We start from the raw sequence: 25,165 nt of genomic DNA on the forward strand, positions 1-25,165 counted from the left end.
GTATTCCCCATAGTTCTTTATATCCATTATGCATTTCTATAACCAAAGTATTGGGGTCACAGACAGAGAAAGCAAAGAGGCAGTCCTATGAGCCTTGGCTCATAAATGGGTCCCCAAGCTGGGTATGAAGGATACAAGCACAGAGGAAACTGCAGAAGGAATAGCAAGATAAACCCTAGTCCTGATCTGATGTCCTTCCATATTTTTCATCCTGCTTCTGAGCAGCACCAACTCTGCTGATCTGCTGTTCAAATCTACTTCTGGTAAGTACTGGTAGATATATTAACTCCTTTCATTCTCACCTAAATTCATCCTGCGAGCAGAAAAAGGACCACAATGGAACCAAATCTGAGCCAATGATGAGCAATTGGCATGCCACTGCTGATGCCCTGGCAAGGATGGTGCATCCCTTTAAAACATCAAAGGGTGCATCAAACAGGTCAACACAATTTGAATGAGTTTCAGCGATGCAGCTGGAGGTTCCCATTAGAGTCACAATTCTACATTCCCAGCAACATGATACTCAAAAGTCTGCTTTTGCACAGCTCACTCTTCCAATACAAACCTCCTCCAGAGACAGACAAATCAAAAAGAACTGCTCAAAAATGTCTCCAAGTGTTTGCTTATACTGCATTAACAAAGAATTGTCCAGATACACATAATTGTTAATAGTAACAAGATTTTTTAAAGTACTATACTCCGTGCAAGGTCTTATTTTAGATAAACTTCTTAACTTTTTACTACAGTAGTCAGCCTACAGATTTTCTAGGCATATGCCCTTTAAAAAGTGAAACTCAGTATATATAAGCAGGAATCAAATAATGCCTTGATTAAAATAACTCTCCATCTTGATCTCACCACTTAAATGTCACATCAAACCAATCAAGGGTATATTTTCCAATGCCAGCTCAGGGGTATATGTTGCCCCTAGGCCACATTGAGTGATGGCTCCATTCCTACTGATGCAAAAATTTGCATTTTTAAAATGAATGGGAAGAAGTCACTCTCTTGTCTTAAAGCTAGGCCCAGTCCTTTCTTTCCAGATTAAGGCCAACTCATTTGGAATGCCTTTTGGCACAGAGGGACTGTACCATTTTAACCATCTCTCCCAATTTTGTGTCTATTTTAACTGTATTTTTCCAGATGCACTGAGACAGAAATTCAGAATTAGAGCTGTATGGCTCTCTTCTGAGCCTTATTGAGGATCCAAGATCTACAATATGATCCCTTTCTTCCTCTCGGCCTTCCCAAGACCTTGGAAAGTGGCAGTTACCATCTGTTGCCCATACAAATCCAAGAATACTAATAGTTGTCCATTTGAAGTAACCAATGTGATAATCAAAGGGATCCAATCTTCCTTTGTAGTATGAAGATTTCTGCCTCCCCTCTTCATTCATAGGCTCTAGATTCACCTGCAATCTGGAGAGGAAGCGGGAAATTTAGGATCTAGGATGACAGTTTGGATTTGTGAAACAGTTTCTCAAAAGAAATGGCATTAATTCTCAAGAAATCTTTTTTCAAGGTTGCCTTATTTTACTGAATGTAGTCCTGAATGGGGAGGGGGGAATAGAATTGACACAGAAGTTTTGTGCAATTTGAAAAGTTCAAGAACGACCACAAATGTAAAGGATTCTGCTTTTTATTATAAACCTCTGTATTACAACTTTTCCCAAGTTATTATTGCACAGGAAACAGACAGTAGTTCTTACATGCTGAATGTGATTCAGAGAACATTATCTTAGTCTTCTTCTGAATTCTTCCCAAGATCTGAATGTTCTCTGTACAGCACCAAATTATGGAAAATTACAACTTTACCTTTCTTCACCTATGGGAGCAAGAATGGTTGTTTAATCTGTGACATTGATCATAATCATTCCCACAAGTCTGTCTTCTCCCTTTTATCATACTAAAGAAGTCAAAGCAGTCTATCACTGGCCTGTGTTTTTGGAGACTGGGCAATTCTGTTCTTCAGCATTGGGACACATTATTTTCTTAAGGACAAAGTGACTTTGCCTTAAGTATACAAACCAGGCAAGCTCTGCATTATAAAACTAAATCTTCCCATTACACTATGTGAATAGGAAGAAACACCACTCTTGGCGGTGACTTGGGGTTAATTGTATTTTAGGAAAGCACTTTGGAGGGTTTTTTGACACCCTCCTCCCCCGCACATATAATATTTTCCTGGAGTCTCTGCAAGTATTGTTAAGGTGTCAGGTCTCTGCACACAGCTATCACAGTGAATTCAGTACAATTGGTTATTAGTACAACTGATGCTTCTGAGTCATCACTTATACTCTTGCTAGCCACTGGAAAGAGGGAGGATGCTGACAACTCATGTAGTACATTTCCATTTACACTTAAGAGAAAGCCATTGCTCAGCTGACAATCCTTCTCCTAAGGAAAGCTTGTTCAGTATTTTCAGTGCAGAAGAAGATAAATGCAAAGCCAGAAGGAAAGAAATGGGGAAATGACAAAAAAACACAACGCAGCATTCTTTCTTCAATTGGTTTCTTCTGGAATTTGTCCTGGGATTCTGAATCCCGAAGCAGTTTGTTCCAAAGTGTTCCTGGGGCTGGAATTAGCATAGCTTGAATGGTTATCAAACGTGCAACTAGTCCTCTGAAGGAACTGCAGGAAATTCTCATGAATAGAGCCTTCTGGGCTGGAGATACAAAAGTCCTGGTTCAGAGACTTACTGAGGCAGTGTCGTCTCATCTTGGCCAGCTCTTCCCTGATTTGACGGTTTAACAATCCATAGAAGAAAGGGTTGATTGCAAAGGAAGAATATGCGAGCCAGGTCACCACTATTTCAATGGAATCAGGGACCAAAGGGGCAGAATGGAAGGAGCAGTGGAGGTGGAAGGAGAAAAAAGGGAGCCAGCAGCAGAGAAACTGGCCTACGATCAGCACCAAGGTCAGGGCTGCTTTATTCCCACCAAAAAAGCGTTCCGGAGATAGTCTTGGAGGCACATTCCTGGTAGTGATGATGGTGACTTGACTGTGGATGGACTCTGACCTTTGTCTGGGTGCAGCTGTCCAGGATGGGACAGGAATATGCTGCAAGGATGCAATGCGGGCCACTTTGTAGATGCTACCGTATACTGCAAAGATAATTAAACTGGGCAATATGAAGCAGAGAAGGCTGAAGATTATCACGAAAATCTTCTTGTGGGCTCCAGGGCTCCAGCTTACAGTACATTTACTGGCACTGCTTGCACCATTGTCTTGCGGCCAGCCTACTAACGCCAGTGCAGCAACCAGCATAGACTTAATCCAAATGAAAACCACCACAGTCACGGCCAGCCCAGTTGTCATTTTAACTTCATATCTCATAGGGTGGACAATGTAGTAGTATCGTTCAATGCTGATTACAGAGATGGTGAGGATGGAAGCACTGATGAAACAAACATTCAAGAAGATCAGTGTTTGGCACTCAGCGATGCTGTACAAAATTCTGTTGAAGCACGTGGAACTGGAGATGATCCCCAGTGGCATGATGAAAATTGCTGACAACAGATCTACCAGGCAGAGATGGCAGACAAAGATGAATTTCCTCAGGAGAGGTGTTTTGAGAATAACAACCATTACTGCTGTGTTGGCAACCAAAGCAATGACACTCAGCATAACCATGAAGAAAACACCAATGGCCTCCTGGAACTGGGATACCCCCAAAGCATCAAGTCCATGAGTAGAGTTAAGCCTAGTTTTGTTTACCATCATTCCGAGGAAGTCTATTTCTAGGCAGCCTGGCCTTTAACAAGAGATGCCGGGGGGATGCCTAAGTTGCATGTCAATATGGCTGTGTCTTTTTCTGGTATCTTTCAATTCCTGTAAAAGAAAATTAAAAAAAGCATTAACAAAATAATGAGTGGGATAGAATGAAATGAAATTTCATTGCCTTCAGTGAGATATCTTGATTGCATCACATAAAGCAGGGGTGTCAAACTCAAGGCCCGTGGGCTGGATCCAGCCCATGGGGGTGCTTAGGTCTGGCCCTTGGTGCCTTTGTCAGCAGAACAGTGAAGAACCAGCCCAGGGTGCCTCTGCAAGCAAAAATGGAGCTAAGGAGGGCTTCCTGGGAGGGTTGCAGGAGGGTGTCCCAACCAAAAAAAGAGCTTGTGAGGACTGTGCCCGGCCTTCCCAAGCTCTGTTTTCACTGGCAGAGGGTTGCAGGAAGCCGTCCCAGCCAAAAATGGAGCTTGGGAGTCTGTTTTCACAGACTCTGGTGGCAGAGCACTCGGGCCACCACAGTTGCCCCCAACACGAGCGATGTTAAGCTGGCCACACCCACCCCACCTCTCTAGAGTCAAACACAACCATGATGCGGCCCTCAATGAAATTGAGTTTAACACCCCTGACATAAAGGCTCTAATAGGCTACAGATTGGGATACTGTAAAAAATATTTGAAGAAAGTGATGGAAATCACTGTAGAGGTACACAGGTATCATCTTGAAAGAGGAATTCAACAATCCTTATCTAAGCATCACTTTAACTTGGACCGACAGGAAACGGTGAGGAAAAACTTCAAGGTCGCCCTACCTTGATTCTCTTTAGTATAAAAGGGGAGGGTGAAAAACTTTGTCTGGCTTTCAAGATTCTGTTATTATATTCTACCGGTACAATAACCAAGTTCTAATATTTCATCCAAAGTCTGTTTCCTAACCTACTTAACTTGAATGGCTGAACTACTTCTATAGTCTTGCTAAGAAAATCACACTTATCCGTATGATATAAAGGCTAATTGAATACTACATATTAGGCTGCAGGGTGTAGAGCTTGTGATTTAGTTGGTTCTGAGAAACCAGTTCTTTGTGAGTAATTTATATGACTTAACTTAACCATGTTAAACATGATTTATTTAGATTTTACATTATAACAACTTGGGTTGGATGATCTCAGACACAGAAAAAAGTAAGCTCATCCTTACATAAACAGTTCTCCTTTAGAAAGTTAGCTAATGGCGGTAGTTAGAAAATATGCATTATAGATTTCTGTTAGGATCCAACAATTTCCCTCTATTATTGAAGCACTAGACTATTTGTTATTCTAATTACTACACCAGCTGTGACTTTCTCCTTCTACCTCAATGATAATTGAGGCAATTAAAATGGATCCTTTCAGATAGTTACTATATAATAGTAACTCATGGCTGCTGAGATGTCCCACTCACTGTGTTCAATAGTTTATTCTCGGTTTACTATTCAGTTTACTATTCGTTCAGTCTCCAGTTAGTTGTATATAGGTCTACATTCTGAAATAGTATGGAGAACTGTACAGCAAATGTAACTGTGCATTTTTATTTATGAGCTGTGTAACATTTTATCTGATTTTAAAAACAAGATTCTAGCCTACATGACTAAATAAGAAACCAGCCTGTAGAAAATATCTAATGAATTTCAAAATCCATTTGTATTTTTTTTTCAGGACTTCAAAGTCGAATTTCAGCTCTCTGTCCCTTCTCATAAAAGGACAACATAAAACACTATTAGCAAAGTAGTGGTTAGACCCCAAGCCTTTTTAAAATAGTTCTGTTGTGATTACAAGAAAAATTCCAAGTGATTTCCTACACTAAGCATAGGCACTTTATTTGTGTTTTACACCAGTAACTGTGACATAGCTGCAGTGAATAAGGAAGTTCATTTCAACCAAAGAAATTTCTAAAGCTGCTATAATTCTTCAATTAGTTCCATTGTAGTACTAATTTTTACGCTGATCTTTGAATTAGTGCTGAAAAACTGATTACATATATGCATTCAATGAAGTGTCATAACACTATAATACTATGTGATAGCTTTAGAAATGATGGGGAAAAGTGCTTGGAAATGACAATGGCAGCAGTAAGGAATGGTTTCTAAGATTAATTTTTTAAAAACCCTTTCTTTTGAAATACGAACTCCCTAGTGACTCTGTGATGACCTGTGAGAGACTTACCACACCATCTATTGCTGCCCACATCAAAATCTTGCCTTTTATAAAACAAGAAATATTACTCCACTTGAGGCAGCGTTATTGCTCATTGGGGGGATGCAGCCCAGATTTTGCATGGGAATATTTGGTAGACATGTGCTAAAAAGGAAGGAATGGTGCATTAAGGCATGTCTGGAAATACAAACTTCAGGTATGTTCAATGTTCAATGTTCAATGTTTATTACACTTCTATGCCGCCCTATTCCCAAGGGACTCAGGGCGGCTAACAAACAAGGTGGGGAGGGGGGAAGATACAAAAAACAAACAAAGACAAAAAACAAATACAAAAAACAGCTTAAAAACAACACAACAATCACAACAATTCAAGTGGGGCTGGGAACTCATCAGCCCCAGGCCTGCCGGAACAGCCAGGTCTTGATAGCTTTGCGGAAAGCCTGAAGGGTGGTGAGGGTCCGAATCTCCATGGGGAGCTCTTCCAGAGGGCCGGAGCAGCCACAGAGAAGGCCCTCCCCCAAGGGGTCGACAGTCGACATTGGCTAGCGGATGGTATTCGGAGGAGGCCTAATCTGTGGGATCTAATTGGTCGTAGGAAGGTAATTGGCAGGAGGCGGTCTCTCAAGTACCCAGGTCCAATACCATGTAGGGCTTTAAAAGTAACGACTGGTATGTTTAAAAGATTACAATCAGGGGAGGGATTCTACTGGTTCGGACTGGTTCTGGTGAACCGGTAGCTCTGACGATCAGCTGGGAGCGAACCAATTTGCTCCGACGATCAGCTGGGCCTGCCCACCTGCTCCTGCTCTATCGTGTGCTTTATTTTCAGCTTTCTAGCTCATCTCAATCGCATGGCACAGCTGATTTCTTCAGCCCCAGCTGTTTTATTTACCATTGCTTACTTAGAAGGTAATCATCTGAGCTTCTAAATGCTCCATTTTCAGTGTTGCATGCGCATGTAAAACACACATGGGTGCAAAGTGTGCGCTTACCAAACCAGTTGTTAAACCAGCAACATCCCACCACTGATTACAATCCTTTTGTGTCTGAATAGCATGGCCCTAGAAGATAATACCTTGTGCCAGAGGGGGAGAACTGATGTGGCTTCACCAGTCTCAAGTGGTTAGATAGAGTTGACCCCACTCCCAGGGGTCAACAGTCAGTGCCCTTGGTAAAATTGCTATATGCTGTTGCTACTTCGGTGGGGGGGGGATTACATCATAACTAGAATAGTTAAGAAAGACTCCAAGCGGTCTCAGGTATGGGTGGGGTCAAGGTGAATGTGGCATCATGAGGACATGGCAGAAAGACATCATTACCCAGGCAAGTCCAAGTTATAAACTGAATATATAAATAAATGGTAAGCATGAAAAGGGAAAGATCCATTGTCTATGAAAGTTCATGCTTTATGCTAATACTTTGATCTGTCCTTATTCGGTGGTTGTAATGTCAAAAACGGATTTCATCCTAATTTTCACAAGCTTCCTCTTGAAGGGAAAGGAAGAGAAAGGAAAGAGTCTGCATTATGAAGTCATCGCTTGCACGGGGATAGATGTTGTGCCAAGAAGACTGCTTGCAATTATTCACTGCTGCTTTCATTTCCGTTAAGAGATCGGGAGGGAATTTCCTGATAAACCTTATCAGGTTCATCGGCAAGGAACAGGCCACAATAATTATTTCCAATACTGCTATCTCCTGAAAAATATATTGCTAATTAGTTGTTATGAGATTTATCTCCTGGATTGAATATTTACTTGTTAGGCTTATTCTGCTTCTTTTCCCAGAGTTCAAGTAAATGTTCATAGCAAGTTCTCATTCAATTTTCCGTACAGCAATCAGCCTGTTAGATAAAAGATATTGACTGGTCAAAATCACTTAATGAGCTTAATGAAGAGAGGATTAACTTAAACCTGTGTCTTCCCAATTCCCAAATAATATTCATTTGTTTTCCTCTAGTAATGTGTATTGCTGGTCTTTGACCATAATAAAGATTTATTTGTTTTCCTCCTTACAACTGTTCTCCTTGTACTGTCATTTTGCTCACCCAAAGTTCTGCTCTTGATATTGCCAAAAATTATGTGTCCCATATTCAGAATCTCTCATCATCCTTATAGCTTTCAGTAACTCTCTCAAGCTTTCATCCTAATAATGATCATGCTTTTAGATTTACCTTAATTGTTTTATCGTTTGCATGGATGAATAGACTTAAACTTTAGGTTTTTAGGTTTAGGTTAAACTTTGTCACAGCCATAAAAATGTCTGGTTTTTTTTCTTTCTTTCATTCCACTTGTGAATTCATGCTCTTTACCATTTGCTCCCCTTCTGTCCCAAGGCCAATCTTCCATGCACCATGTCAGATCATAGATATCTAGTACTTTTTCTGCCTTTGATCAATCAAGAGTTCTTCCTAACACTTTTTATTATGATAGGGAAGGTGTTTATTGTGACAGGGAAGTTACAAGACACAGTTATATCCATTTCTCTTCTAACAGTAAGGAGTTTCAGTATCTTTTTTGATGCATTTAAATCAAAATAATACAAGTGCAAAAAAGGCCAGTTTTATCCCAATCATGTCACGAGATATAATAATACTGCTTTATACTGCATTACTGAGGCCCCACTTGGACTACTGCATCCAGTTCTGGTAACCATGATAGAAAAAAGATGCTGAGACTTTAGAAAGTGATATTCAGCAGGTTCTCACAAGTTCTGAAGAATCAGCAGCAGAAATTTTGAGAAGTTTGGAGAACCAGTAAATACCATCTCTGACTGGCCCCACCCCCATCTATTCTCTGCCTCCCAAGTCCCAGCTGATTGGGAGGGAATGGAGATTTTACAGCATCCTTCCTCTGCCACGCCCATCAAGCCACACACACTAAGCCATGTCCACAGAACCTGTAGTAAAAAAATTTGAATCCCACCACTGAATCATGTTCAATATTTTTCTAGGCAAATTAATAGCAGTTCCCTTGCAAGACTCAACAGCAATTTGGACATGTAAAATGGATTGTTCTTTCAGCACCATCCCTTTCTGTCCATCTTCTTGGTCCTTGGTCATAAAGTCTCACAAGTGGGAAAAAAGCAGAAATCATTTTATTTTTGTGGTGAGGACAAAGGTACATGAAAAATGAATAGAATTGCAAAGGATAGGTTTGGACAAGGAGCACACCAAAAATATCCTTGAAAAAGGCAGGAGCAGACCATTTTCCAAAATCCCTTCTTTGAGGCATCCATCAAGTCAAGGATTCTATTCAATATTTGATTGACATATATCCTCTGGCATTCTGACAGGCATTAACAGACTGACACAACATGAGATTACTCCAGATGCTTGATTCCTAGCACCAGTGTGGCCACTACCCTTGACCCTCATACCAAGTGTTAAACCATTACTACTATACACATCTGGCTCTTCCCTCTTTTGGATGTTTGCTTTTTGACAATAGAGGGAATTGGATATTAAAGAAAGAATGACTGAGTCCTCATAACTTCTGTTCTGGAACAACTGTTCCACATCACGTCAAAGTATTATTAATCCTGATTTTTGTAATCTATTATACCTGGTATTCTCCTGGTAATGAATTTTTTGAGAGCCTAATTCAGTGTTTCTCAACCTTGACAACTTGCAGTCCTGTGGACTTCAACTCTGGGAATTCTGGGAGTTGAAGTCCACAGGACTTTAAGTTGCCAAGGTTGAGAAACACTGGCCTAATTGTTTCCTTACAATAGCACTCTTGGAAGTTTTCAATTGTGACTCATTCTGGCATGGTAACAGCATGTATAAAGTGGATGAAAAGGAGTATTAAACTTTAGTCTAAGGTCTCACCACTGAGATACTCTCATTGAAATGACTTTATTAAAAAGAAAAAGCTGAAGATCTAGAGGCTGGGGCTTGGAGAAGAGACATATTCATCGTATTCGGAAGAGGCAATCCATGTTAAGTTTTCGTTTTAAAACTTAAATAAAAAAACAACTTGCCTTTCTAGTGGCAAATGAACTGTACAGGAAACTTTCTTCAGTTATATTCACATTTCTTATGAATAGCTTCCTGCACTGCCTGACACTACCTACCTACCTACTTTCCTGCCTTTTCTTCTCCAATAAACAGTCCTGGAAGAGAGTTACAATAACTTAGAGTCAGTTCAGAAACTCTGTATCTCTATCTATGGCAACTATAAGACAAAGGTTCCCCACAAATCCAGAGAATCACAATAGCATTAATTTTAAAACCCACCAAAGAGAAGAAAAGAAAACAACTCTTCACCAAGAATGTAAAAGAGAGGGAGGGGGACCCTGTAGTTCTGAAACGAAGAATTATTTATTTTAGTTTTGTAAAAAAAATAGTTCCATAATTTTAATTTCTGTTGTTGTGAGAGTAGAATCATAGTCCTATAAGGGACTGTAGAGATCTTCTAATTCAACCCCCTACTCAAGGCAGGACACCTTATACCATCCCTGTCAAATGGTTGTCCAGACTATTTTTGAAAATCTCCAGAGATGGAGCACCCATAACCCAAGAAGACAAATTATTCCATTGATTAATTGTTCTCACTATCAGAAAAAAGATTCTTTATTTATAGATTGGATTTCTTTTTTGTCCATTAGTTCTTAGCCTGCCCTCTGGTGCTTTGGAAAATAAGTCAATCCTCTCTTCTCTGGGACAGCCCCTTAAGTACTGGAAGACTGTTATATGTGTCCCCCACATTGTTCTCTTCAACATACCTAGCTCCCACAACCATTCATCATATGGTTTAGACTCCAGACCTTTTATCATCTTTGTTGTTCTTCTCTGCACACTTTCTAAAGTCTCAGCATCTTTTTTGTATCATGGTTACCAGAACTGGATGCAGTAGTCCAAGTGGGGCCTCAGTAATGCAGTATAAAGCAGTATTATTACATCTCGTGATCTTGATGCTATCCCTCTGTTAATGCAGCCCAGGACTGAATTGGCTTTTTGGGCAGCTGTAGCACATTGCTGGCTCATACTCAAGTGGTGACACCTAGATGTCTCTCACAGTTACTACTGTTGAGCCAGGAACTACCTATTCTGTACCTATGCATTTGGTTTTTCTGTAATATAGATCCTTTTCATACAGTTGGTCACTACGGTTGCTTAGAGTTTGATTTGCCTTAAAATCTTCTTTTTAGAATGCTTGAGCAGCAGATGGACAATAGATCTGATATATAAACATATAAGAATTAACTCCCCCCTTACTTTGTTAACCCCAACTTTTTTTTTTATATTGGACTAACCAAAACCAAGCAATTTTTCAAGTCACTCCTAAGATGAGATAAATTCTTTGCCACCACCTTCATTTTCATAGTTCTTGACACTCCTTTCAGTTCAAACTCTTCCTTCTTTAATAGAGGTGAGTGTTCTAATAAATACTCACTAATGCCTTATACAAAACAACATTTGTCTTTTCTGGAAGTCAATAACCTAAAGCATCCTACAATTAAAATAGGAAAATGTGAAAGAGATCCCTTTTTTTAAAGGCCCAAAGATCCATTTGAAATAAAAATAGGATTTTCTTTTCATTTAAAAAAATCTTCTGATGATCCCCATTATTTCCAACTCAAGGTGCTTCGAAACTTCATACCAGTCCAAGAGGAATTTGCAACAATTTTCTCTCTTTACATATTATTTGGGACGGGGAGAGGGGGGAGAAGCAGCTAAGAAAACAAATCACAGGTTATCCCGGAAAACTTTGTGATCTAAGTATATTCACAGTTCAGACCCTTCACCAAAGTCTAATCTGGAAAACCCAGCAATTTTCAATCTACTTCCTTCTGAGAACATCCCATGAAGAGGTGGCTTACCAAACTCCAGTCCACCATCAGATTCTCTTGTGGCCAGCAGGAACTCCAGATTTAGTTTCTTCCTTCTCAGTGAGCTCTTCATAGCTGCCTGACATGGTCTAGAACCGCTGAGTGGTATTCAGAATTGCTGTCTCAAATGTTCATCTTCCATGGGCAGCATACTGGTGTTGTAACCAGCACCTTTAAGGGAGCAAGGACTGCTATCCTACTGTTTGCAATGACCAGCTTCGCTTGTGGAATCAAGGTTCTTTCCTGCTGTAGGAGAAGTGGTTACACCTTGAAGACAGGTTGGTGAAGATGCACACCTCTGGGAAGGTGTTCCATACTCCCAATATTGTTAGATTCCCTAGGCCTGGAACAGGGTTGGGTAGAGTGGTTGCTGCTATAATTCCTGCAGTAGCAATTGCTGGTTGTTTCTTCACTGTGGATGGCACAGGCTGTCACATCTGGGCTCTGCGTGGCCTTTTAAAGCACTGTCTATCATTCACAAAGAGAAGTCTACTGGGTCCTAAGGACCTCCTACAGTGAAGCAAAAGTGCAGGTTGTTTGATTCCAATTTTATAAGAAGAGATGGAGTCTGAAGGCACAATTCTCAACTCTGCAGGCAAGATAAATTGGGTGTGCAGTTAGTAAGAAATGAATGAAATATTTATAAATTATTGTCCTCATAGGGTACTGGTTGTAGAAAAAATAGATCAATGGCATTCTTTCTCGGCCCCCTAGGTTCTTCATAGTATTACCAAATATTCTTTAAAGACACTGTTGTATTGGCAATTATGAATGTATTTTTAATCTTGCTCTGGCTTTGATGGGAAACCTGACATATATAGTATAGCCATGTCCATCAATTTATTTATTTTTCACATTTTTGACCCACCTATTTCCTTCAGACACATACATTAAATAACTGATAGGTTTTTTTTCTTAATTTATTATCCTGGATAATTTAAGGGTAGGACCAGAGAGACTGTGCCTTCTAGAGATTTTGCTACTCAACTCACATCGGCCTCAATTAGCATGGCTAATGACTATGGAAATTTTAATGTTAGGTATCTGGAGGTCTCCGATTTGCTTACAATAGTGCTGCTATGTCTTGGGGGGAAATCACTCTCAGTTATGATACCCATAGAAGTCTTTAACCATGGATATAAATCTTTCAGTAACTGCTACAATGCTTGACATGTGATGTAAACCTGTCACTCCCAGCCCAGCTACATGCTACTAGGTGAATAAACCATTTTCTGGCTTCCTGCCCCACCTGTATTTTTACAGTTTTTAAAATTACTTCGTGCATGAGAAAGAAAGAGAGAGAATTGAGAAGCAGGCAAACTACAAAGCAATGTTCTTGTCTCCAGAAATACTTCTAAGTCCAAACTGGGCCTTAAGCTATTCTAGTAAATCAAAAGAAAAGGCAGCTGCATCTCAATGGTTTTTTCTTTCTTTCTGATACTGCCTAAAAAGGACAAAGGCAAGTAGGGATGTTAGGGATCATCCTGCAAGGTGAAGGGAAGAAGGGAAGACAGTAACATTTTGGTAACTTCATGCTTTCCAAGAGAATATTTAGCCTGTAGCAGCTATAGCAGGAGCTCATCAGCTAAAGAAGATTGGCCTAAATAGTATTTCTGGATTTCTATGGTCAACAGAGAATTAACCAATGATATTTTAAGTTAAGAACCATCCAATTACTCATGAATGAAGAACATAGGACTTGTGTTCCTCTAACTAGAAAAGATAAAATCTAAACATTTTTGGATCTGGGGTAATGCTTCTTTAACATTGCATTCCATGAGACAATCTGTTTGGAGACTTGTTGGATCAGATGATGAGACCAGATGAATTGACATTGCTATCCCAGAATAGTCAACCAGATGCTTTAAGGAAGTTGAATAACCTGGACATAAAAGCTACAATTATCTCCTGCTGTGGCTTCTGACATTGATGTTCCCTTGACTCCAAATGGGGAACTCTAGAAAGTGAGGATTACTAAGCGCCACTGGGGAGGCATGTGGAAACCAAGGCACACAGAAGCCAAAGTGAAACAACAAATTCTGGAGCTCTCCTCCTCCTGAGCAGTGCTATCAGTGCTACCTGCTACCTGTTCAAGACTTTTTTGAGTTTTAGTGCCTTGCTTTGAGATGCAGGTATCTTTCTTAGCATCTCTGCCCCCCAAATCCACAGAGTCTTGGACCATTGCCACTACTTTGCAATGGAAAAAAATGCTGCCTGAAGTTTAATGGCTTAGTTCAATGATGGCTAACCTTTTCCGGATTGAGTGCCCAAAGTATGCGTGTGTATAAATATGAGCACCTGAACCCCAAAAATTCAATGTGCACAGGACCTCCCCACATGCACCCACCCCCACATGCACTTTGCCTCCACACGTGCATGCACACATGACCCCCTACATGCGCAGCAGAGACCTGAAGACCAGCTGGCTGGTGGGAGGTAGACACGCATGCGCAATGGAGCTGAACTGGGGCGATGGCTCACAGGTGCTACATGGCACATGTGCCATAGGTTCGCCATCACAAATCTATGCCATAGGTTCACCATCATTATTGACTATAAAGCAGGTACGTGTTTCCTCTGAGGCAGTAGTTACTGCAAGCCTCAGGAATACCCAGGCCCTTTTCTTTCTTAGACGAGAAAAGTACTCCATCTAGTCCTTGTTCATTCCCCTGAGAAAAGGAGATCACTCCATCCTTGTGGCAGGACCAGCCTTAAATACCACCTCATATATTTCTGTAATTCCTAGTTGAAAGCATCTCTGTCCTTTATACAACTTGTAGCAGAAATTGAGCCCTAATTTAGAGGCTCCGGTATCCATGGTCCAATATAATGAACAAAGGAAGAACACAAATGGCACTTATTCTTCGTTAATCATGTGTACACTTCAGAGGAGAATTATAACTCTCTCTGTATGATCCACAAATGGTGGCACTTTCAGCTAGGATGACGCAGGACATGGACTGTGTACACATTGCTTTACCAAACACAATGCCTTTGGCAGTTTAAATGCTATTTCCTTGACTATTTTGCCATTGATGATTTAGAGTGAGTGAAACCTGGAAAACACTTTCATTTATCCAAAGAAGAGATAATAGAAAATAGAACCAGAATACCAAATATCGTAGACAAACAAGCTCTCTTTGGTTGCTGTAAGACACAGGTAATCTGCTGTTATTGGTAACAAAACAGTTCTAGCTAGGAGCTTTGAATAGGGTTTATAGTGCTAGTTTTAATAAAGACCAAGTTCTCATATTGTAGTAAACCAAATTGTGGTTTTACTTTACTTTGATTTATTTATTGTGTTGTATAAGACCAGCCTGACTGCCCTTTAGAAGGCCAGATCCTAAAGATGAAACTCAAATACTTTGGCCACCTAATGAGATGGAAGAACTCACTAGAGAAGAGCCTAATGCTGGGAAAGACTGAGGGCAAAAGAAGAAGTGGATGACAGAGAATGAGGTGACCAGATGGAGTCACTGAAGTAGCTGGTGTGAGCTTAAATGGACTCTGGGGGATGATAGAGGACAGGAAGGCCTGGAGGAATGTTGTCCATGGGATTGTGATGGGTTGGACATGACTTCACAACTAACAACAACATTTGACCACCCACCTGGGCTTTATGGTTTAGTGTGTGACTTAGTTTTTAAGATTTATTTAGGACTGGATCAGTGTCCTATGTGAAGACAACTATCATTACCAAGCTATGGTTATACAACTTTTTATTCTTATATTGATCTTAGTCAGCAGAAAAACCTCACCAGGACTAGTAGCCAATTGATGATTCTTAATGAGTTTGTCTAAATCCTGTTTAAAGTTGTTTAGATTGATAATTATTGCCAGCACATCAGTAGTATATTCCTTAGCTTACTTAGACAAGTTGAAATGTTTCATCACATATTCTTCCCTTTAGCCTTTTGCTAACGTTAAAAAAAAAAGAATATTTCTTGCAAATTTGTTGCAGTCTCCTACCAAGGACAAAATGTGGCTAAAAGATTTTTTCTACAATGGGTAATTTTCTCTGTTGTGGGGGGTGGATGGGCATGTTTGAGGGTTTTCTGCTTTGGCTGGGATTTTACTCTTATACAAAAATAGAATTAAAGCTTTAAGTAAATCTATTCCTGACGTTTAAAGGGATACAGTCCAAAGGAACTGAATCGCTACAATAGCTGAAACATACCTTTTTAAAAAAGAGATGATACTCTTAGTAATCATGAATTAGGTATATTGTACTAATTTTTCTACCGGAATTTGTATATAATTAGGTACATGGTACCAACAATGAACAGATGCAAATCTGAGACACTATGTCATAATTAAACATTATTTAAACATTAATTAGATTGTTTTTCAATGAAGCTGAACAGTGGCAGTTTTCACAGGAATCCAAAAATGAAAGCACTTATCCCAAAGCACTAATTCCAACGATCATAAACACATCTAGACAGATAGCAACATAAAATCCTAAGGAATAGATGTGAAACCAAATACTTCTCCTTTCAAAAATTTAGGGGCTGATCACAGTTCATTTAGGAGCTGTGATTTTGAGAGAGAGAGAGACGATCTAATTCTGGCTTTCAGCTGAATCAGTGCATGCATAATTAGGAACAGATGAAACATAAGGGTGATTGAATTAAAATGTACATAAGCTTGAATCAACACAATTGATATGATTACTCCCGGTGTTTTTAATAGTTTCCCTTTCTGTCAAATAAAAAATTATAATTGGTTGACAACTTTTGGAGAGGCCTTAAGAGCTGGGTCCATGCCTGTGGTGGGGCCTTGGAACTATGGCTGTGCATCTCTGAGGTGGATCCATTCTTGGTGGTCTTTATCTGTTTGAATCCGTTCTAGCCTTTTATCTCCCATCAACAAAAACAAAAAAAATAAAATAAAATTATAGCAGCTATTTGCAGCACCCCAAATATTGATTCCGCCCTGGCTATTTCTAAAGTTTTCAATTTCCTTGTAACAAGAGGTAGTGATAAGTGTCGTTCTCAGATAGCTTGACTTCACTGAGTCTGCCTTACCTCTCTTTGCTCTTATCACTGATTTGCATGTAAAAAGGTGTGTTCCTAGATTTTCATGTTTGCTTAATTAATGAAATGTTTGCACAGCACTTGGTGAAAAAGTGGTTCAAAGAAAACAGATGGCACTTGCTGCCTTGGTCGAACTCTCGGATTCAGATTGAAAAACTCCTCTTAATAGGCAATACACAGCTACCAGCTCATTGGACTATTTAGCAATTAGACCTAACAGTTTATTTTAGCCCTTTTAAAATATGTTTTACATTTATTGCTCTCATCGAACCCAGCACATCAGTATGTATGATATCACACTTAAAGTCTGAGTAGTTTCAATCCAAGGCATAGTACTTTCTTTGGGCTGTCTTTAGCAGCTACTGTATGTCCCATTGAAAACAAAGAGTCATTATTTCAGCAGATAAAACATATATGAGCATGAGACAACGAAGTCCAAGGAAATATCTGTAGTTGCTTGAAGATTCCAAAATTGGGAGTGGTGCGCATGTGCGAGGCGAATGGCCGCTAACTTCTTCTCTCCGGTCTGGGTGAGCGGAAAATACCTAAAAAACACCAACGACCCGGCTCGAGACTATGCAGGAGGGAGCCCCAGTGGGAAAGCGACATTTGGGATATTTGAACCATCGTTTATTTGGAGAGTTGTCGCGACTGAGCAGCCTCCGGACCAGGAAATCACCTGCAGCATTTCTGACGGCGTTCGGCGGCATAAACCAAGATCATGGCGGCGGCGCGCTGATGGCGCCGTCCTCGGTGGCTTCTTTTTGTAATTTTAGCCCCGTTTCCTCCGTCGACCATGAGGAGCCTTGGAAGGTGTTTGGCGGTTGTGACTCTAATTCTGGGGAGGTGGTAGGTGATCTGAAGCGGCGCTGGACGAAGCTGGGCAGTTGGTTTGCTTGTTGCAACCGCTGCCTCTTTAAGCGCCCCCCCCTGCTCTATCGGCTCTGCTGGCTTGCGAAACGCGGCGCCCTCGGCTCCTTTTGATAATCTCTGTTTGCGCTTTTATGCTGTACGAACTTTAGACTATCCCAGAGAAAGGGCTGGCCTGGCAGAATATTGGACGAGATTGGGTAGTTGTCTTTGCTGCCTCTGTGGCCCTTTTGGATGCCCTCCCCCTCCGCCCCATTTGAACAGGCCTTCCCTTTGGTGTGGCCTGTCCTGTGTGATTTTTCCACGGCTACGAGGCCTCTCTGCCACCTGGCCTCCTTTATTTACAGTAGCTGGACGCCTGGACTTACAATCTGGCCACCTAGTGGGTTTATTATCATCTATGGAGGCCCAGAGATGTCATCTCAGCCCTTTCAAAGGAAACTCTTCCGGCTTAGGGCACAGTTTCTGGGACGTGGAGGAAGGGAGAGGGACGGAACACCCCTCTCTGGATTGCTCCCCCCCATTGAACTCATTGAACTCTTGCCAGAACTCTCACCAGATTTGTAGAAGAGAAGACTAAGACAATTAAGACCTTATACAAGCCTCATACGCTTTTTGCACGCTGCGCAATTTTTAATTTTTAAATTTAAATTTTTTTTATTTTAAATTGGTATGATGAGTGTATGAGACTGCATGTGACTGAGTGAATGCGCCCACTTTTATTATCCTATATTGTTGTACTTGTGTGTTTTTAATTATTACGTGGGGACTGTCTGAGTGTACGAATGAGTGCGTTTGATTCGGAGGGCCTGTCCGGGAATGCGGGAGCTATAGGTGTGGTTGGGGGGACCACGGACACGGGAGTGGGTCGGAGCATTACGGTCATAACGGGGAGGGGCAGATATGGCGGGGACTTTAGGGCTGGCCATTACCGGGGAAGGAGGGTTCGCTATGTCACAGCGATCCCTCCTTCCAGCCCTATGAGTCCCACTCCGAGGCCAGATGGCGCGAGTAGTCAGGACCCTGGTCTCCGGCTGTTGTCGCTAAATGCCAGGTCTGTTGTTCACAAGGCTCCCCTCGTCCGGGACTTAATTTTAGACGAGGGGGCAGACCTGGCATGTATTACTGAAACCTGGCTGGGCCCGGAGGGAGGAGTCCCCCTCGTAGAGATGTGCCCAGAAGGATTTCAGGTGCTTCATCAGCCGAGAGCTCAGAGAAGGGGTGGGGGTGTGGCTATTGTTATTCGGGAGTCTTTGGTTCCTCGTAGGATCCCTGCTCCGGAGCTTGTCGGGTGTGAGTGCCTGCTGGTGAAGCTGGACCTCAAGGGTCAAGTGGGCCTGCTGCTAACGTGCCTGCCTCCCAACAGCGTTGCAGCAGCCCTCCCCTCGCTCCTCGAGTTGGTAGCCGAGCTGGCAGTTGAGTTCCCCAGGCTTATGGTCCTGGGGGATTTCAATTTGCCTACGCTCGGTGAACACTCGGATGGGGCGCAGGAGTTCATGGCTTCCATGACAGCCATGGGCTTGACCCAGATAATTCGGGGCCCAACTCACTCTGCGGGTCACACGCTCGACCTCGTATTCCTCTCGGAGCAGTGGACTTGTGATCTTGGTCTGAGGGGTAATAAAATCATACCCCTGTCGTGGTCAGACCACTGCCTACTGAGGCTTGACTTCCGAAGACCAAACCCCCACTGTAGGGAGGAGGAACCGACCAAGTGGTTCCGCCCCAGGCTACTTATGGACCCTTTGAGGTTCCAGACGGAGCTTGGGGTTATTCCTGATACTCTCGCCCACAGTCCGGTAGAGACTCTGGCTGCCGCTTGGCATTCGGCAGCATCGGAGACCCTCGACCGGATTGCGCCACTACAGCCCCTCCGAGGCGGCGGATCCCGGAGACCTCCTTGGTTCACCGAGGAGCTCCGGGAGAGGAAGCGCCGGAGGAGACGCCTAGAGCACCTGTGGAGGTCCGATAAATCCGAACCAAACCGAGCACTTTTAACAACCTGCACCAAGGATTACATCAGGGCACTTAGGGCAGCAAAGAGATCTTATATTGCCACCTTGGTTGCGTCCGCCGAGTCTCGTCCAGCCGCCCTGTTTAGGATAACCCGCTCCCTCTTAAATAAGAGGGATACGGGGGACCCCTTGCAGGGTAGGGCTGAAGATTATGCCCAGTTCTTGGCGGACAAAGTTGCTCGGTTTCGGTCGGATTTGGACTCCACCTTTGCAGAACCAGCCGAGACACGAGAGGACGATTTGGTCGACCATCGCTGGGTTGAGTTTCAGGATGTTACTTCCGGGGACGTGGACAAGGCCATGAGGGCTGTGAGTGCCTCCACCTGTGTACTGGACCCGTGTCCCTCCTGGCTGGTTGCTAACAGCAGGGAGGTGACACGGGGCTGGATCCAAGCGGTTATTACCGCCTCGCTTCGGGAGGGGCACTTCCCCGCCGCACTTAAAACGGCGGTGGTGAGACCCCTCCTGAAGAAACCATCTCTGGATCCAGCCGTACTTAACAACTACCGTCCAGTCTCCAACCTCCCCTTTATCGGGAAGGTTGTTGAGAAGGTGGTGGCCTACCAGCTCCAGCGGTCCTTGGAGGAAGCCGATTACCTGGACCCCTTCCAGTCCGGCTTCAGACCTGGTTACAGCACAGAAACCGCTTTGGTCGCATTGACCGATGATCTCTGGAGAGCCAGGGATGGAGGCCATGCCTCCATCTTGGTTCTCCTCGACCTCTCGGCGGCTTTCGATACCATCGACCATGGTATCCTTCTGCGACGACTGCGGGAGGTGGGGGTGGGAGGCACTGTTCTGCAGTGGTTCTCCTCCTACCTCTCGGACAGGTCGCAGTCGGTGTTGGTCGGGGGTCAGAGATCGACCACGAGGCCCCTATCATATGGGGTGCCGCAGGGGTCGGTCCTGTCCCCCGTACTATTTAACATCTACATGAAACCGCTGGGCGAGATCATTCGGAGGCACGGGATAAGATACCACCAATATGCGGACGATACGCAGCTGTATCTGTCCGCCCCGTGCCAACTCAATGAAGTGGTGGACGTGATGAGCCGGGGTCTTGAAGCCGTTAGGGACTGGATGCGGGCTAACAAACTTGTACTCAACCCAGAAAAGACCGAGTGGCTGTTGTGTTTCCCTCCCAAAAATTTGGTTAGTGTTCCAACGCTCAGGCTGGGGGGTCAAAATTTACACCCCTCAGACAGGGTTCGCAACTTGGGAGTCCTCCTGGATCCACAGCTGACCTTTGATCACCACCTGTCGGCTGTGACCAGGGGGGCATTTGCCCAGGTTCGCCTGGTGCGCCAGTTGCGACCCTACCTGAATCGGGAGGCTCTCACAACAGTCACTCGCGCCCTCGTGACCTCTAGGCTGGAATACTGCAACGTGCTCTACATGGGGCTGCCCTTGAAGAGCATCCGGCGGCTTCAGCTAGTCCAGAATGCGGCCGCGCGAGTGATCGTGGGTGCACCTCGGTTCGCCCACATAACACCTATCCTCCGCGAGCTGCACTGGCTACCTGTTGACCTCCGTGTGCGCTTCAAGGTGCTTCTCACTACCTATAAAGCCCTTCATGGTAGTGGATCTGCGTACTTGGGAGACCGCCTTCTGCCAATTACCTCCTCTCGACCCATAAGATCCCACAGATTAGGCCTCCTCCGAGTGCCATCTGCCAGCCAGTGCCGGCTGGCAACTACGCGGAGGAGAGCCTTTTCTGTAGCAGCTCCGACCCTCTGGAACGATCTCCCCGTGGAGATTCGTACCCTCACCACCCTTCAGACCTTCCGCACAGCCCTCAAGATCTGGCTATCCCGCCAGGCCTGGGGGTAAAGACTATAGTTTGCCCCCGCCCGAATGTTGAATGAATGTTGTTTGATCTTAATTACATATTGTATTTTTATGTTATTGTACGTCTTCCCCTCCCATAAGTTGTTAGCCGCCCTGAGTCCCCTCAGGGAAAAGGGCGGCCTATAAATAAACGCAATTGAACTGAACTGAACTGAAAATTGAACCACTGGAGAGATAAGTCATCATTTATTTGTAGATATAAAGGTAAAAGGTAAAGCTTCCCCTCGCACATATGTGGTAGTCATTCCCAACTCTAGGGGGCAGTGCTCATCTCTGTTTCAAAGCTAAAGAGCCAGCGCTGTCTGAAGACAACTCCGTGGCCATGTGGACGACATGACTAAATGCCAAAGGCGCACGGAACACTGTTACTTTCCACCAAAGGTGGTTCCTATTTCTCTACTTGCATTAATGTCAATTAATTAATTACTTGCATTAATACAATGTGCTCCAAAGAAAATTGGAAATCATGGTGAAGCTCAGTTAGGAAAACTGTGGGCACGGGTTCACTTCTTCCTCCATGCACATCTCATTTACGTCTTTGGAAGAAGAAGAGAAATATAATTACAACTTCCTCCTTGAAGTATTTGCCAAGGCTTTTTGACTTCTGCAATTGCACATATCCAGAATTTGCTATTTGACCATTTTCAGGTGCCAGGAATGCATCTGAAAAATTTGGGGGCACTATAAGCAGTACCCTGTGTTACTGCTGACAAAAAAGGGCTCCCCCCCATTCCATTAACCATGGGACAACCACACCGCAAAAAAACCCTTCTTCTTTTTTTGGACTTCTTTGTATACTATTGCCTTCCTCTTGTCTTTGATATCTGAAAGAACTTTAAGTCCCCCCCCCCTCCCCGCTCTACTATTATTGAAGCAGTGTTTTTGGCTTAAGAAGTCAAAAACCTGCTTCAGTTGAATCATGAGTACACCCTGGGGTACTTCCCTGACCATTTTAGAGGTGGTCCCATTAAGTCGTGTGTAGGAACAGCTCACCAACCACTGGCTGTTCCTGGGAAATGTCTCTCCTGCAAGCTATTCTGGTGGAGAAGACTCCAAACCTTGGGTCTCACCTCTTTTGTCAGCTCTCAGAGTCAAGCCCTGATCCAGAGACTTAGTTTTGATTGGGAGATCAACCTAGATAGCAATTAATTGGGTGTGAGAACAGGGCTACTCAGCCAATCAGGAGGCCTGGCCCTCAATCTGGAGATTTTCCTATGCTCTCTCCATAGTTTTAGCAGATTGAAGTAGCTTTTCCTGACATAAATAGGTGTTTCTGTGTTTAAGGGATAGTGTAGGGCTGCTATAGGGAGAACCAGCTCTGATTCCTGCTTCACTGGACAACTGCCCCTTCCTCTCAGTGCTAATTAGCTCGTTGTTGGGCTCCCTTTGAACTTTAGTGGGGCAGTAAAACTTCATGTTCCACAATAACCCAACTAACAGCTCTCCAATAGAGGAGCTGGGAGCTGCATAACACTCTCTCTTGTTGTACCATACAGCTCCCATCATAAACCAACAATTAGTGAGGCTAGATGCGTTTTATTGATCTGGTGATACGGTTTTGAAGATATGCTTTATTGTTCTTTTTTAATTGTACACTGCCCAGAGACACCTTTGTCAGATGGACGGCTACATAAATCTGATAGATAGATAACTAAACAAATAAAGCCAGGAGTGCATTTTGGCAAGACAGTTAAAAAAAGCCCTTCTATCAAAACTCCCCTGCTCCCTTCTCCAGTCTCCCCAGAAAGGAGCATTATTAGTGAATACCCTCCCACTGTCTAGAAACAGTTTGTGAGAAGGAAAGGCAAAAACATCAGGCCAGTTCATTAGTCCCCTTCCTCTATTTGCTGAAGACACCACCATTTGCATGATAAACCAGATCAGACAGGATGGCTGCAGTAAGAACAGCAAGTTTATGCTGATAGTTTTCTTCCAGCTAAGCAAGGACTAGTGGATCGTAGTTTAAATTTAAAATGAGGAAAGGAACTTGTCCTCTAACCCATTTATTTAGTTTGCCCCTCCATTACTGAACCATGAAGCCAAGACATATCATTACCATCCCTTCCATATTTTGTTTGTTTAAGAAAAGAGAACATATGCAATTGATAAATCAAAGATAGGCATTATTAAGTTAGAGCTCTGGATTCATTATCATAGGCCTAAAAAACTAAAAAAAATGGTTGTTTAATGCAAAAGGAAGTAAACGTTAAGTTTGTGGGATCTATTTGATTTATTAGAGCTCTAAGATCCAGCAATCAGAGATGGAAAGCCAATCATCATGGAATAAGGGCAGCTGGGAAATATATAAAATGAAGAAACTGGGTCATATAATACAAGCCACCTATTCCATTTCCTACAACTCACAGATCAGTTTTTAAATTGGCAGTAGAAAAAAAAATCACAGGGCAATTTTTATGCACGTGAACAGCACATGCTATCAGTGACACTTGCAATTAAACAGCTGGATTTTCCTAAAGCAAACAAAGTAATGTTGCCTAAGAAAGAATAGGACTTTTACCTCATTGTTCATTGCATGGAAACCTTGCCATTTACCATATGGTATAATCACATTCAGAACTGATATTTCTACTCATTTTGCTATTAAAAATTAGGTTATTTTTTTTAACCAAAAGAAAATTATAGTTTACAAACCACTGGTAGTTTGGGCTGGTTTCATATATTATAACAATGCTAAGCCATATAAATCACATTCTCACTTTGCATGAATCCAGCCGTTTTTATACCAAAGCTTATTGCTAGGAGAAGAATGAGACTTGATACTCTTAGATTTGATATTGTATTTATTGTAGTGCCCTTGGAGACAATATTAACTTTATCCCTTCTAATTTTAGGAGTACTATTCTGTCCTTTTTAGTATGTTGCACAAACTGGCTAAAAAGGGCAATAATAAAAGCAAGACCACAGAAAGTTTATAAATACTGTATATACTCAAGTATAAGCCGAGTTTTTCAGCCCACTTTTTGGGCTGAAAAAAGCCGCCTCGGCTTATACTCGAGTCAGTGAAAAATTTGCCCGAAATGGAGGAGAAAAAGGGGTGGGGCCATGCCGCTTGGTGACGCTCGTGAATGGCCCGGCGCCCCTGTGAGTTTCCCCTCCCTCTGTGTCAGTTTGTCGCGCAGCGCACACCGCACCATCCCCCTCCTCACGTTCTAATGTAATGCAGGGCTGTCTTACGATTCCCCTTCCTCCCCCTCCTGCCGCTCTGCAACGATGTCCCACCTCCTCCTTGTTATGGCAAGCAGCCACATAGCGATGTCCCACCTCCTCTGGTACAGTGATCCAATGATAGGAATCACTGTGCCGTGTGTCATAGGAGGCGGGACATTGCTCCCGCGGCTGCACGGGACATCATTACTGGTAGCTGCTGCATTTCCCACCCTAGGCTTATACTCGAGTCAATAACTTTCCAGTTTTTTGTGGTAAAATTAGGTGCCTCGGCTTATATTCGGGTCGGCCTATACTCGAGTATATACGGTACCCCAACACATGACGGTTTAACACCAACCACATGCTAACTAAATCTTTGTAAATATTTTACGCATTCAAGTCATGCCTGATATTTGGCAATTTTATAGGTCACCTCTCTTCACATTTTCTGATCTTGTTACTACTTTGAGCTA

The 25,165-nt window shown here is 42.8% G+C and overlaps 1 protein-coding gene across 2 annotated transcripts; it reads right to left on the bottom strand.

Moving 5' to 3' along the window:
* Positions 1–1,895: 1,895 nt before the first annotated feature.
* GPR62 (G protein-coupled receptor 62) lies at positions 1,896–12,179 on the bottom strand. 2 transcript variants are annotated; one of them, XR_015695915.1, is made up of 3 exons: positions 11,747–12,179; positions 7,681–7,766; positions 5,754–6,070 (listed from the first exon to the last, which is right to left on the bottom strand). XR_015695915.1 is itself a non-coding variant. In XM_014072887.2 (2 exons), exon 2 carries the CDS (start codon positions 3,721–3,723, stop codon positions 2,503–2,505), a length of 1,221 nt encoding a protein of 406 aa, XP_013928362.2. In that variant the 5' UTR covers positions 3,724–3,831; positions 11,747–12,179; the 3' UTR covers positions 1,896–2,502. The 2 variants fall into 2 exon arrangements, 1 of the variants encoding a protein (XP_013928362.2); XM_014072887.2 differs by lacking the exons at positions 5,754–6,070; positions 7,681–7,766 and adding an exon at positions 1,896–3,831.
* Between the last annotated feature and the right edge of the window lie 12,986 nt (positions 12,180–25,165).

Source organism: Thamnophis sirtalis, unplaced genomic scaffold (genome assembly GCF_051295495.1).
Source record: "Thamnophis sirtalis isolate CommonGarterSnake01/CBP01778 unplaced genomic scaffold, rThaSir2_p1.2 scaffold_3, whole genome shotgun sequence".
Classification (NCBI taxonomy): domain Eukaryota; kingdom Metazoa; phylum Chordata; class Lepidosauria; order Squamata; family Natricidae; genus Thamnophis; species Thamnophis sirtalis.

Coding starts and splice junctions, on each gene's coding strand:
- GPR62 (XM_014072887.2), bottom strand. CDS start 3,723: ATGATGGTAAACAAAACTAGGCTTAACTCTACTCATGGACTTGATGCT.